General features: G+C 45.6%; 2 protein-coding genes across 2 annotated transcripts in view; both read left to right on the top strand.

Moving 5' to 3' along the window:
* The first annotated feature begins 524 nt into the window (after window positions 1-524).
* On the top strand, window positions 525-3,500 carry drap1 (DR1-associated protein 1 (negative cofactor 2 alpha)). The gene is made up of 7 exons (XM_080543976.1): window positions 525-628; window positions 1,615-1,687; window positions 1,999-2,092; window positions 2,347-2,469; window positions 2,768-2,858; window positions 3,032-3,120; window positions 3,298-3,500. The coding sequence occupies exons 1-7, from the start codon at window positions 587-589 to the stop codon at window positions 3,464-3,466; spliced, it is 681 nt and encodes a 226-aa protein (XP_080400102.1). The 5' UTR covers window positions 525-586; the 3' UTR covers window positions 3,467-3,500.
* An 8,200-nt stretch (window positions 3,501-11,700) lies between these two features.
* The window catches only part of LOC308169173 (mitogen-activated protein kinase kinase kinase 11), a gene marked incomplete at both ends in the record, with an annotated part of 29,112 nt that continues 25,903 nt past the window's right edge, over window positions 11,701-14,909 (top strand). The window contains one exon of the mRNA XM_080543826.1: window positions 11,701-12,454. Coding sequence (XP_080399952.1) covers window positions 11,701-12,454 — 754 coding nt within the window. The remainder of the gene's footprint in view (window positions 12,455-14,909) is intronic.

Below are 14,909 nucleotides of genomic sequence, written 5' to 3'. Positions count from 1 at the left end.
GATTATTTCAATTTCAAACCGCTCAACTTTATTGAAAATCCTAGTCAAACAAAACGAAGCGTTATCTCGTTAAAAGCCCCAAAGACAAAGTAATGACCGATTCGTGAATTGAAACTTTGTTTATTTATTTTTAAAAAACGTTTAGAACGTTACCTTGTAGTTTACCTCAAGGACAACTCCTTTAATAGCCTAATGATGTGCGCCTTTGTGTTTGTTTACAACGTCCAAGCTGGCGGTGCTGTCTATTTCACCAGACACACTGGCTGCGTTCGTAAATTCGCTCTGAGAGCGCTGGAGCGCACACTGCGTCCAAAGTAATAGAGCGACCGCGTCATTTGATTGGACAAGAGGGCATTCCATGAGTACTGATCAGATTCCCACAGCGAGTTTACGAACGCACCCACTGTGAGTGACCCTACGGAAGCCGAGAGACCCCGCGGAACCAAACCTCTCCACGGGCCAGGGGGAAGACGCTACTACGTGCTAGCCAGCTAGCTGCCCGTCCGGGTGCGTGTTAAAGGGGGAGAGAGCGAACAACTAAAACACCGAAGATTGTTTTACGTTAGCTAGTCAAGTTAATTCAATAATGCCCAGCAAAAAGAAGAAATATAACGCCAGATTCCCTCCGGTAAGTCGTTCAGTTTGAGTAACGGGATCTGGCCTAACCTGGTAACTTAGGCTGCTAAGCTAACTGGGCTAACACTAACCAGCTGGTGCCACACATCTCTCTGTCTTTGAGTTCATCCAACTTGAAAGCTGTTTTGCAACACGAGCGTTTCTGTTTCTAAGCTGTTCAACATATGCTTGTCAACCCTGACACATAGATAGATACAATAGACAGTTGCCTAGCTTAGTTACCCTATCATGTGGACATGATCAGTGGCAGGGAACATTAATATATGACTCCAACTCAGCTCATTGTTGTTAGCCAGCCAGACAGACATCTGCTATGGACTGAGATCAGGACTGATCAGGTTGTTAACATGATTACATTGTAGCGATATGTCTGGTTGTTGCATCAATGAGTTGCATTTTGGATGATGATTGGTGGCCTCTGAAGTTGCTCAATCAAACCCAGTCATTGAGAGACAACCAATTATCAGCCACCACCAATCAAGGTCATAAACATGCTTCCAAGTCTGCAGTACCCAAATCCTCAGGTGATCACAGACTAAGATGGATATATATAGAATTGTTGCACATTGCAGTTTCTAGGTTATAGTTTCATGTCAGTCATATTGAGGATTCATATTTGTGTAGTCAGTGCATCTATTTGAATGTTCGATACAAAAACTTTGTAAGAATGATGCTAAATCTGTTCAGTCGTAAAAGGGGATGTACATTTATTGACATTTCTGACATTTAGCAGACATAATGCTAGAAGAAGGAATGGTTCAGATTTGTATATCTAGCCTATACACAGTAGATAAACTGTACAGGGGGGGGTAAGAGGGGATAGAGAGGTCTTTAGGAGGGACAGTTAAGGTGTAGCCTGAAGAGATGGAGGTCTTTAGGAGGGACGTAGCCTGAAGAGATGGAGGTCTTCAGTCAACAATGGAAGATAGGGATGCAGACCCACTGTGGCACTCACTCACTGACCGACTCTTATTTCAGGCAAGGATTAAGAAGATTATGCAGACTGATGAAGAAATAGGCAAAGTGGCTGCAGCAGTTCCTGTCATCATATGTATCCTTTATCCCTGTTGGTATGGAATGTGGTGATCTTAGGGTTCATTGTGAATGTGTGCCTGTATGCATTTGACTGACTGACTGACCCACTCACTCACTCACTCACTCACTCACTCACTCACTCACTCACTCACTCACTCAATGGTGTGTGCTTGATTGATATTTTTAGATGTCACTGAGTCTCTTCTCATAACATAAGTGCAATGAAATGCATGATTGATTTAGACAAGAAGTCTGGTCTGAGTAGAGCTACACACTATAATATGCTTTATCCTATATCGATGTTCCCTTCCTTAATTCAAACATCAGCACGAGCTCTGGAGCTGTTTCTGGAGTCACTGCTTACTAAGGCGTGTCATGTTACCCAGTCCCGGAACGCAAAAACAATGACAACGTCACACCTGTAAGACTCAACTACAAGACTGTTACTTTCTTTGTATTTTACAGACAAAGTTAGTGCTCCAAGTTGTAATGGTTACACATACTATTGTCACTTTATTTATCTTGACTTATCTTGCCTTATTGTCTTGTGCTGCAATGTCAGGAACCGAAGCATAAGAATTTTACTCTCTTACACGTGTGTCATGTGATGTAATAATAATAAAACTTGAAAATGTCACTGTTGCCCCCTAACCGGTCTCTGTGTGTATCTCCTAGAAAACAGTGTATTGAGCTAGAGCAGCAGTTTGACTTCCTGAAGGACCTAGTAGCGGCAGTGCCGGACATGCAGGGAGAGGGAGAGGACAACCATGCAGAAGGAGGGGACAAAGTTGCACGCAGGTAAGGGATGTGGATGTGACTGGGGTAGGTAAGGGATGTGACTGGGGTAGGTAAGGGATGTGGATGTGACTGGGGTAGATAAGGCCCGGGATGTGGATGTGACTGACTGGGGTAGGTAAGGCCCGGGATGTGGATGTGACTGGGGTCTTGAAGCCTGTTTTACATCAATAGTTAACATGGATTTCACTACTTGAAGAGTAACTTTTTGAGTCTTTCTCATGCTACATTTGGATTGTGTACTGGTCCTTAAAGCGTTTTGTTTGAATAATGCAACCTCATTATGACCCCTCTCCACCAGAGGCCGAAAGCCGGGGTCAGGCCGCAAGAACGGAGGAGCTGGCTCCAAGGGAAAGGACAAGAAGCTATCAGGGACAGAGTCAGAGCAAGAGGTTGGTACTGGGAATTTGATCTGTAGCAGAACATGTGAGCAGAGTGGAGTGGGGGGGTGTTTCGTATGGGGGAGGGTGGGATGGAGGTGGATATAGCAGGTGTGATGTGATGAAGGTGAGTTGGGCGGTGAGTGGATTTCAAGGCTAATCATTGTTTTGGTGTGCGGGAACAGGACGACTCTGAGGACAGCGAGACAGACGGGGACGAGGAGGACGGCTCTCAGTCCAGCACAAACCTGCAGCCAGCGTCCCGCTTCCACAGGTAGGCCCCGCCACGCAGGTCCCACCAACACCACCTTCCCCCCTATCTCTCCTCCCTCACACACTCACGTTGCTATCTTTTCTGGGTGACATTAAAGGTACTGGAGGTACCCGTCAGTTGATTGCACACCAGTTGATTAATCGGTCGCTTCCCCTCTTGCTTCCTGCTGCGCCGTAGCCCGGAAATGCCACCCCAGTACCTCAACATGGGCACTGCCCACGGCGGCCTGGCCATGCCCCTCGGGTCCTTCGCCCCTCACCCCTCGCTGATGGCCACCGCGCCCCCGCCTCCCGCCCCCATGCCGCACAGAGAGGAGGACGATGACGACGAAGACTATGACTCTTAGCTCCCACCGCACTGTTTTACATTGTTTTCTCTTAAGTTGTTGTTATGTGGCTGCGCTGAGGGGGGGGGGTTAGGGGGGGTTGGGAGACACTCACAGGCAGCCCCATTGTAAGGAAAAGGCCTACAACAGCTTGGCAGTAAGGCGCGTAGACATGACAGCCGCCATCGAAGACGAGTAATCGGTTGTATATTATGTGTTTTAATTTTTTGTTTTTTTGTTTTATCCTTATTTTATTGTGGAGAAAAGTGAACCGGGTTGTTTTTTAAGACACGTCGTTCTATTTGGACTACAAAAGTGGCAGTTGGATGTTTTTTCGATAAGGCCCTCAGCAAGAACAGGGTTAAAGTCCCCTCGTAGTGCACTTTGGTTTCTCTCTCGTCTCTCTCAGTTTTCTGTATGTAAGACATTGTTTTTTTTAAAGAAGATATCACTCCAGCGCCTCATCATCTGGTCGTTTGAATGAACAGCAACGGTAATGACACCTGAAGCATCCTCATGGCTTAGATACTGTACATACATATATATCTACTGGAGATTACGTCAGGACAGCATTTGTAGTATTTAAAAAGATCAGCACTTGTCTTAGGGAAAGGTAGATCTGATGACTGTCTCTGTGGAACGTTGTGGAATGTTCCTCTCCAGCCGTTGGATTCTGGTCTTGCTTCTAGCCTTTGTCACCATCACCTGCATAGTCCAATTGTTAGGCTGTAAGGCCCTGAAACAAACATGAGATGTATTTTTACTATAGGCTATGAATTGTTTTGTCATTGTGTTTTGCATTTGTTTTCTCTTTTAATTCAAGTTTTTATGACGAAAACCAATCATGGAGACATTTGACACCAACCTAAGGTCAGCAGTATTGACATGTAACTCTACAGCACTGAGCTCAGTGCCGATCATGACAACCCCTTTTGTTTGTTATTTAAGGAAACTCATGGCTCACTAGGTATGACATGACATGTGTTATTTGTGTATCTCCCCTCCTTACATTGAAGACAGAAGTGTCTGTGCTGGCTTTTCTTATCAGAAAGATTCTGTGACTCTCTTCCTGGACCATAACTTTGTTTTTAAAGTTGTTAAACCCCATCTCCTTCTCCTCATCTTTAATTTGCAAGCTTTTCAACATTTTCCCCCAACTCCCCACTTTGAATAAAATTCTCCTTTGTATTAAGTGTTTATTTTTCTCTCTTTTAGATTGTTTTAATGTACACATTGAAAACAGATAGGGATAGGGCTCCTATTTCTGTGTCTGTCGCAAAATGAAATATTTAAAGATAGACAGATAGACAGGAATTGACACTGTATGTAAACTTTTAACATTCTGTTTATTTTGTATGGGTGAAATAAAGTTCAGATTTCAATAAAACATGAGCCAATTTGATGTTGTAAAAAAGCTGGTGATGTGGTTCACCAAGCATGTCTTTGACATTACAAGCCATGATTCTTATTGTGCCAAAAGCTATTTGTTGTCAAGTCCATTCAAACTGGCAGTGAACCTCATTCCTATGGCACCTAAGCGAAACATTGCTTCAGACTTCACCTTACTACTTCACAGCAATGTAACACATCCTTTGTGTTCTGCCCCACCCTGCTGTCCACATTCCCTAGACCTCAGTGACATTTTCATATGGAAAGTCTGTAGCCTGTATTTCTCTCTAAACATACATTTGCCCCAGACACATACTGTTCTGCTGGTGAGTGGTCTCAAAGGGATGGAAGTGAAAAAGAAACAAAACATTCCCCAACTAGTGCTTCAAGACTACCTTTTGAAAACAACAAGTTGTCCCCTGAGTTGGTGACAAGACGCGATCTCTCGCCTGTCATGGCCATGGCACCTTCTACAGGGGCAAGGGGAATCAAAGATGCATGTCTGCACATGTTTAGGTGTGGGAGATGTCGACCTACTGCGTCCATTTCGACGAGACACTGCACAAAGGATATTCTTACCGAATACACAACTTATTTTTGCTCTTCACTGAGTGCCCGTTCTCTTCACTTCTCAGGCTCTGAGTTTTGGTTTCATATTGTAAATACAGTGTGTAGCAGGCCAGTCTCAGCCACCAGGCCACAAAAACAACTGCATCCTTCCTGCACAAGCGATGAGTCAGCGGAGGGGGGGGTGGGTGGGGGTGTAGGGGTGGCGGTGGCGTGGGTTGACTTTAGAAGGTAGCGGACCTACAAATGCTTGAAGTGGGGCAGGGGAGCCATCAAATGGACTAGAAGGAAGCACACCGTTTCCACTCAGCAACTACCCCCCAACCTCTAAAGCCTTTTGCTTTTGTCTCCCATACTGTTGATTCATATTGTTGTTTCAGGGGGGCACCCTCCGACATCAGAGGGATTATTCTCACTCTTAGTCTCACTGTGGTTGTTGTATGCACACTTGCATTTTTCTTAATGGATCATCATCTGCATGTCCCCATAAGTATTGTATTCCACAAATAGGAAATATGTATATACTGTATGTATGTATGTAGTAATAATAATAATAATAATAATAATAATAATAATACATACATACACACCTAACATTTGCATAATGCGAAAAGGTTATAGGCTACACAATATAGCCAATTGTGACATTTATGCATTGGATACTCACTATAAAAGAACATTTGCAGCCAATTAATTGCCACAAAACAATGGAACAATGTATGCAAATAGCTTATTTCTGTAGCCTAGCTTTATGTTATGCTGAGCATTGCTTTAAAAACAGGACTTTTTTTTTACCCTATGACCACCAAACACAAACAATGGAATAATAGGCTAGTCTTCATTGTATTGATGAGCGTTTGGGTTACTATAGGGCATACTACTGTCATACTATACTCTCAGATTTATGAAACACAGGATAAGATGTAAATTCCTTTGTGCAGGCACGTACGTGAGAGTGTGTGTGTGTGCGTGTGTGTCGTCTTGGTGGTGAGTGGTTCATGCGGGGGGGGGGGGGGGGGCTGGGGTTAGGTTTAATTTCGGACGCATCATCAGTAGTGTTCCTCCAGGTCATGGGGTGTTTCGGCCATCACACTATACACCCTCGCCAGAGGTGGCCAGCTCAGGGGGATCAGCCCCGAACTTGCGTCAATCCTAATTCGTCATGAGAATGGCTGACGTCTCATGAGACTATGCAAGGCAGGGGCGTCCTTTTCCCTGAGTCAGGCCTAAGCTGACCGCATACCTTCTGGTTGGCTACTTCGGGGCCCAGCAGGGATCTTTCCTTCTCATAAAAAGCCACTGGCTGCTTCTTTCGGCTGCTTCCGATGCAGCTTTGATGGCTGAACGCAGGCTTTGGCCTCTGATTCCCAGGTCTGTAAACAATCTGGTGGTAGATCTTGCCACAAACCCTCTGCACCCCACCTCCACTGGGCGGACTTCAGTGTTCCAGCCGCGGTGTTGTGCTTCGGCGGCGAGCTCAGCATAGCGTAGATGTTTCCGCTCGTAAGCTTCATCCACTGCGTCCTCCCAGGGTACGGTTAGTTCAATGATGTACACCTTTTTTAGAGAAGGGGACCAGAGAACCAAGTCAGGTCTCAGGGTGGTTATGACGATCTCTTTAGGAAACACGAGCTGTCGTCCAATATCAGTCAGCATCTTCCAGTCGCGGGCCAACCGTAGCTGGCCTCGCTCAGATGGTGTCGAGCTGCTCCTGGTAACCGTTGCCCCCTCACGGACAAAGGTAATTGCCTGTTGGTGGTTGGATAATGATGGCGGTAGGGAGTTGGTGGCAGCTCGTTTGTCCTCCAGGGTGGATGCAAAGATCTTCAGGACTTGGTTGTGACGCCACGTGTAGCGTCCTTGGGCGAGACTAGTTTTGCATCCTGAAAGAATGTGCCTGAGGGTGGCTGGCGTGGAACAAAGGGCACACCCCGGGTCTTCACCATACCACTGGCCAAGGTTAACTGGTGTTGGAAGGACATCGTATGTAGCTCTGATAATAAAGCTCAATTGCCACGCTTCCATGGCCCACATGTCCTTCCAGCTAATCTTCCTCCTCTCCACACTGTCCCATCGCGTCCGCTGTCCCTGCTTGGCAAGAGAGACTGCCTTGGCCCATCTTCCAGCCTCCTCCTGATGGCGTACTTCCTCCACCACCATCTTCCTCCGTTCTGGTGCTGTGGCCTTACTCCAAGCAGGGCGAGCAGCTGTTAGCCCGAAGCCTCCTCTTCCCTGCTGAACATACCCCACAATGTCAGTATGTTTGAGGGCTGCTGTTGCTTCCTCCACCGCTTTGGCTGGTGTCCATTTGCGCCCGGTTGCCAAGGTTGGTGCGTTGTTGCTCACCACTAAATCTCTGGATTCATTCAGTGTCATCTGGAGTCTTGTTTTTGCACACTTGAACTCCTCTGTGAGACTGGTGAGGGGCAGCTTGAGGATGCTATCTCCGTAGAGACCTATGGTGGTAAGGCATCGTGGAATTCCGAGCCATTTCTTGATGTAGCCTGTGACTCCTCTTTCCAACTTCTCTACGATTGAGATTGGGACCTCATACACTGCGAGGGGCCACAGCATCCGTGGTAGGAGTCCAAACTGCAGGCACCAAGCCTTTAACTTTCCAGGTAGCTGTGTTTTGTCGATGGACTGCAGGCCACTGCTGATATCTTTGCGCAGTTGTAGCACCTGGTCTTTGTCCTTCAGGCTTGCATCATACCACCTGCCAAGGCTTTTTACAGGTTGCTCAGACACTGTTGGGATTGGATCATCGCCGATGAAGAATTTCAGGTCAGAGAGCACTCCCTTCACAATTGAGATGCTTCGTGACTTGGATGGTTTGATCTTCATACGGGCCCAACTGATGTTCTCTTCCAGTTTTCTGAGCAGCGTCCTGGTGCATGGGACGGTGGTGGTCAACGTTGTAATGTCGTCCATGTAAGCTCTGAGCGGAGGGAGACGCTGACCAGAGTCAACTCGCTGTCCGCCTACAACCCATTTTGAGGCTCGGATGATGACTTCCATTGCCATCACAAATGCCAGGGGTGAAATAGTGCATCCCGCCATGATGCCTACTTCCAGGCACTGCCAAGAGGTGGTAAAGTCAGAGGTGGTAAAGCAGAACTGCATGTCTTGGAAGTAGGATTTAACCAGGGCTGTGATGGTGTCCGGTATGTGGAAGAAGTCGAAGGCAGACCACAGGAGTTTGTGGGGCACAGAGCCAAAGGCATTGGCAAGGTCCAGAAAGACGACGTGAATGTCCCGTCTCTCCACCTTTGCCGTTTGGATCTGGTGCCAGATCATGCTGAAATGTTCTGAGCACCCCGAGAATCCTGATATTCCTGCTTTCTGTACAGATGTGTCGATGTATTTGTTTCTTTTCAGATACTCGGCCATCCTCTGTGCAATGACACTAAAGAAGATTTTGCCCTCAACGTTTAGCAGGGAGATTGGACGGAATTGGCTGATGTTGACTGCATCCTTCTCCTTTGGGATGAGGACTCCACCTGCCCTGCGCCACGCTTTAGGTATTATCTTCTTCTGCCATGCTGTTCTCATGAGCCTCCAGAGAAACCTCAGGACATCTGATGCGTTCTTATACACCTTGTATGGGACTCCGTTTGGCCCCGGGGCTGATGCCGTTCTTGCTCGACGCACTGTGTTTTCCACCTCTTTCCAGGTTGGAGGGCTGATCAGCATGTGGTATTCAGGGGGGTCGATTGGTGGGATATCAGAGGGAATGGTCAGATGTTCATGCCGCCTTGGGTCAGAGTGTGTTTCTTTCAGGTGATTTTCCAGGTCTGTCTTTGTTGTTTTTAGAGCTCCACTTTTTTCCTTTGTGAAGATACTTTTAAGGAACTTGAAGGGATCCTTATAGAACCGTGTTCTAGCTTGTTCTTTCTTCCTTCTACGTTTCCGGAGGTTCTCTGCTCTACGGAGGGATGCCAGCCGTGATTTGATGTCGACTTGAAGTGCGTTTATGCCTTCCCTTTCCACTCCAGAGTCTTTTTTCCACCGTTTCCTAAGTTGTCTTCTTTCTAGGACGAGGCGCTGGATCTCCTGTTGCCTCCTGGAAACGGGTGCAGTTGGAACATCTTTCCCGCCTTTCCTTTCTTGCACTCCAAAGCGTTCTGCCCCATACTGGTAGATGATATCCCCCATTCTCTCCTACTTCTTTTCCACTGTCCCTTTAAGTTGCTCAAGAGACAGGGTCAGGTCAGTATTGATAGTTTCCCACAGCTTCTTATCCCCGGCACCAGGCCACTTCACATGCAGTCTATGCCCTGCTAGTCTCTTTTCGACTACAGGTCTAGGGGGTTGGGTCGGTTCTACCACTGTTGTTATCCCCTCTGTGTTTGCTTCCTCCACGACAGTGGTACTGATGTACTGCAAGCTATGGTTTGCGTCCAGTTGCTGTACTTCATTCGACTTATTCGATTCCTTTCGCAGAAAGTAACCAACGCGAGGGTTACATAACAGTATTAGAATGAATCATTAGCCAGGGGCAGCTAATATGACATTATTATTAAAGCAGTGTAAATATCACTGACAGTAGCTTCGCGCATCCCTAGGTGGCATTTTGGTCCACAGATATTCCTGTAAACAGAACTAATGGAACACGGGGTATTTAGTCCGCCTGTGCGCTCTCCCTCATATGGAGGACCAAGTCTGTCAAAATTAACAATAAATATATAGACACATAAATGAATGTATGAACAAATAAATGAATGAATACACACAGTATAATGAAATACATTTCTATATTTATTTATTCTTTTCCACATTCATTCAGATCTGATAAAGTGGAAAAGAAAGAATAAATGTGGAAAAGAAAGAATGAATGTGGAAAAGAAAGAATGAAAGAATGAATGTGGAAAAGAAAGAATGAATGTGGAAAAGAAAGAATGAATGTGGAAAAGAATGTGGAAAACAAAGAATGAAAGTGGAAAACAAAGAATGAATGCGTAAAAGAATAAATAAATATAGAAATGTATTTCGTTATACTGTGTCAATTCATTTATTTGTTCATACATTCATTTATGTATCTATATATTTATTGTTCATTTTGACAGACTTGGTCCTCCATATCCCTCGTCTCTCCACCAGAGCGAGAGTTGCGTTGTTTCTGTCATCTGATGATGTTCCTGTTGGGAAACACACAGAGAGTAAACCCCACCCTCTCCACACTCCTCTGTGGCTGCGAGCAGAGACGTAGGGTGGTTCGACAACGGGACGAGGGAAGACTGCAAAGGAAGAGGGGACATGATCACACATTAGGACAGCGATCATTACGCGTTTTGGACATCGACAATAACAACAAGCTCGTCTAAGCTTGGCACTAATATACGGTTCCGCACGACCAACAATATAGATATAGATAAGATATATTTTTTGGTGTGCGTTCCTCTTTAAAACAAATAGACTAAGTAGGTTTTTGTACAGCTCTTCCTGTTACTAACTCGGTGGATACAAACGTTCTTCTTGCTTGGAGATTAAAAGAACGTTATAATATTAATAGAGACTTTGTGTGGATCGGCATTGGGACACAGCGACAGAAAAATGGATACAATTACACGAACGGATGTGGGATTTGTTCACGGAGCGCACATCGCAGTTTCGGTGAGATACCGTTAGGGCGAGTTGATCGGCTTTGAAAACTTTGTGCCGTAATAACGCACAGGGTTGGTAGGGACCGAAGGCTCCTTTCCTGCTATTCTTCTCCACTTCTCAGCGCTTCCTGCTTGTGGTGGTTACTATAAATACACAACACTCAGAATGGACATTTCACTGGATTTGGACACTTCTGTTGGAGTTCTATTTCGCCAATATTCGGAATAATGTAGCCTACAAACACCTGATGGCCATTTCATGACTGATCCATATATGCTTGATAGTTCAAATCTCTATTGGTAAGACTACAATGTGACTTACAGAGTAATTAAGTGAACTATGCGCTCAAACCACACGTCGAGAGACCACACACCACAACAGTTAGATAGAAACTTGCTTTATGTTATGGAGACAATTCTGCATTTTTACGCATCGGCACACTGCATTAATTGGTGACACAGTCTACATTACTTTGGTTTGACTGGTCGCCAGCGTAAATGGAGGTTTTCCAATTTTTTGTCGAATGATAGACACCTTTTATTTGGTTATCTTTAATTAAACACTTCTCTCGTGCACTTGTTGGGCCGGCCTTTGAACACATTTCACTGGTCCCCCGATGAGCCAACAAGACAGACAGGAAAGGGAGAGTACTCCTCTGTACTTTATTTCCAAGACCTTAAAGAATCCAACCCACCATGGAGCCGCTAAAGAACATTTTTGCCCGCGGCCCATTGTCGAACTGGAAGATTTTGGATAAATCAGAGAAAGGGAACTTCACCAACCCCGTGTGGACCGCTTTGTTTGACTATGAGGGCTCTGGTAAAGACGAGCTCACTCTCCGCAAAGGGGACTTGGTTGAAGTTCTCTCTCTGGACTCGGAGATCTCAGGGGACGAGGGCTGGTGGGCGGGCAAGGTCAACAACAAAGTGGGCATCTTTCCCTCCAACTACGTCTCCTTCAAGCCCAGTGGATATGGGACACTGCAGGGCAACGGAGATATCGGGGAGCTGGGCACGGCCGTGGTGGAGTTCGTGCCCGAGGCCATCGATTTCAGGGAACTGAGCCTGGAGGAGGTGATCGGGGTCGGCGGGTTTGGCAAGGTGTACCGGGGCACATGGAAAGGTGAGTTGGTCGCCGTGAAGGCGGCGCGTCAAGACCCCGACGAGGACATCAGCGTGACGGCCCAGAATGTGCGTCAGGAGGCGCGGCTGTTCGCCATGCTCACCCACCCGAACATCATCGCCCTCATCGGGGTCTGCCTGCAGGAGCCCAACCTGTGCCTGATCATGGAGTACGCGTCCGGGGGCCCCCTGAGCCGTGCGCTGGCCGGGCGTCGCATCCCGCCGCACGTCCTGGTCAACTGGGCCGTGCAGATCGCCCGGGGCATGGTCTACCTCCACAGCGAGCTGATAGTCCCTGTCATCCACAGGGATCTCAAGTCCAACAACAGTAAGTAACTTAGACCTAGGCCAATACCATACGTGACGTTAGAATTATAAGGTTCTATCTCCATTTTTGTCAAAATTGAGTTTTTTTACATACTCTGATCCATTAGGTGTTTAATAATGCCTGACTGTGTAGTGTTATTTTTAAAATGTTGACATTTTTGAGTTAGTAATTCATTAAAATACAAAGGTTCCATCTCACAAAACATCATGGAATGTCAAAACGTTGACGCTCAATATCTCTGAACTGCCCTAAACGGAGATAGATCCTTATCATTCTAAGCTCACGAATAGTCAGCTGGTTATACTAGTTTAACTCTAGCCCCAAGGCTAAATGATTTGATATGGTTTATTATAATAGAGCTGGATAAATACCAATCATTTTATTTACAGGGGGTTACAGTTATTAAGTAGGCACTCAAAAGCCAGAAGGTCTGTCAATTCCTGGTATTTCTTCAGCACCTCAATTAACTATATCAAATAATTAGTAGCCTTAGTCAAGTTCTAGACACTTTCTGTCTAGACTCATTATTTCCCATTTATTCATTTTGTTTCCTTTGTTTGAAAAGCACAGACACATTTGCAGGGGTTCTTGACTTGAAGGCCCGATGCCGATTACAGGACACTGCGTACTATATTGCCATACAACTTCTCTCATTGTTGGCAACAACACACAGTTTGCCTCAAACAGAGATCACTCTTCTCCCCACTCCACCAGAATATTTGATCTAATAGACTATCAATTACCAACACAAATATGACTTACAAATTAAATTATAATTCCCCTCAAATGACAAAAAAAGTAAATTAATAATTAATTCACTTGATTCACTTACGCTACAGTCAAATCGTGTAATAATGGAAACATAACATTGGCCGTCTTTGTTGCATGTGTGTCATGTTCTATGTTTGATCTCACAGAGAGCGTGGGAAATTAGATTGTTATTTTTGATGGAGCATCTCTTGCTGCTCTGGTTCATTGCTTCACATCATGTGAGTGCTAGACTGTAAATATTATGGAGTGCACACAGGCTGGTTTAGGAGATTGTGAAAGTCCAGTGAGCAATTGGTGATAATAAAAAAAAAAGCTTCCAGGTTCACAATCAAAGGTCAAGAATTCTAGTGAGTGCATTTCATTTCGAGACTGTCCCACTTTGGACGTTGATGCTCTGGATGGTGGGAATCACCTGTGTAGGTGTTTGACCTCTAGCTGTGGAAACAAATGTGATGGACCTTGTCATAATGTCCCAAATAAAAAATAATAAAGTCATAATAATAAGTAATAAAGCTGATAAGGCATAAAGGAAACTGCTTGAATCATCAGAACATGTAGTCTGAGCTGCTCCCTAGTCACAACATTAGGCCAGCTCAATTCACTGAAGCAATACTTTTATTATCCTACCTCCTATGTCTGATCATCTCTGTAGTGGAAAGGCTATATATCACCCCTTATTGGTTCTCAGAACACCAAAGACTACTACCATCCTGGATAATCCCTCCCTCCCACAAAATGAAGAAAGATCAAACAATATGTGACAGCAGCTGGTGAAACCAGGAAGAAGTCGGCAACCGACGGGCCAGTCAGACTTTTATTCCGAAAAATTTAAATACATTTTGGTGAGTAATCCCCACTACTACCTGGTTAGTGTAGAGTAGTGGGGATTACTCACCGAATCCATTGCATTGCAATATTTTGGCTTGACTAGCAAGTGTGTCATTGATTTTCAACAACGTTGACATTTATTTAAACATTTCAGAATAAAAGTCAGAACATTTTGATTGGTTGGTGACTTGTTTCTGGTTTCACCAGCTGCTGTCACATATGATCTAACACCGAACCATAGACCCCCAGGAGTAAGCCAAGGAAAAAACTCCCCAGAGGGGAGAACAATATGGGGCACAGTATATAGGGAAAAACTCCATCGGAGGAAGAAACCTTGAGAGGAACCAGACTCCAGGGGGACCCATCCTCCTCTGGCTGATCAGGTGCTGAACAGTAAACTAATGTGGTGTGGAGAAAGTGTTCAGGGGTCCATAGTGAAAGCCAGGTCAAACTCTAAACTAGGGGGCGGCGGTAGCCTAGCGGTTAGAGAGGCTGGCTAGTGAGTTTGGCTGATCCTGTGCCTAGAGCAAAAAATACCAAATTCAAACAATTGATTGACAAGTTGATTGCGTGGCTGATAAAACATTATTAGATTATTAAACTCTTAGTCAATCACCTGCTCTCCTCACACCCCAGCTCCTACACCCTCATACCCCATCTCCTTCACTCTCATACCCCATCTCCTTCACTCTCATACCCCAGCCTCCTACACCCTCATACCCCAGCCTCCTTCACCCTCATACCCCAGCCTCCTTCACTCTCATACCCCAGCCTCCTTCACTCTCATACCCCAGCCTCCTTCACCCTCATACCCCAGCTCCTACATCCTCATACCCCAGCCTCCTTCACCCTCATA

Source organism: Nansenia antarctica, assembly GCF_963989245.1.
Source record: "Nansenia antarctica genome assembly, chromosome: 13".
Lineage (NCBI taxonomy): Eukaryota > Metazoa > Chordata > Actinopteri > Argentiniformes > Microstomatidae > Nansenia > Nansenia antarctica.
This window is presented reverse-complemented; position numbering and strand designations above follow the sequence as displayed.

Coding starts and splice junctions, on each gene's coding strand:
- drap1 (XM_080543976.1), top strand. CDS start 587: ATGCCCAGCAAAAAGAAGAAATATAACGCCAGATTCCCTCCG. Junction 2,093..2,346: donor ACAATGACAACGTCACACCT/GTAAGACTCAAC, acceptor TGTATCTCCTAG/AAAACAGTGTATTGAGCTAG. Junction 2,859..3,031: donor GGACAGAGTCAGAGCAAGAG/GTTGGTACTGGG, acceptor GTGCGGGAACAG/GACGACTCTGAGGACAGCGA.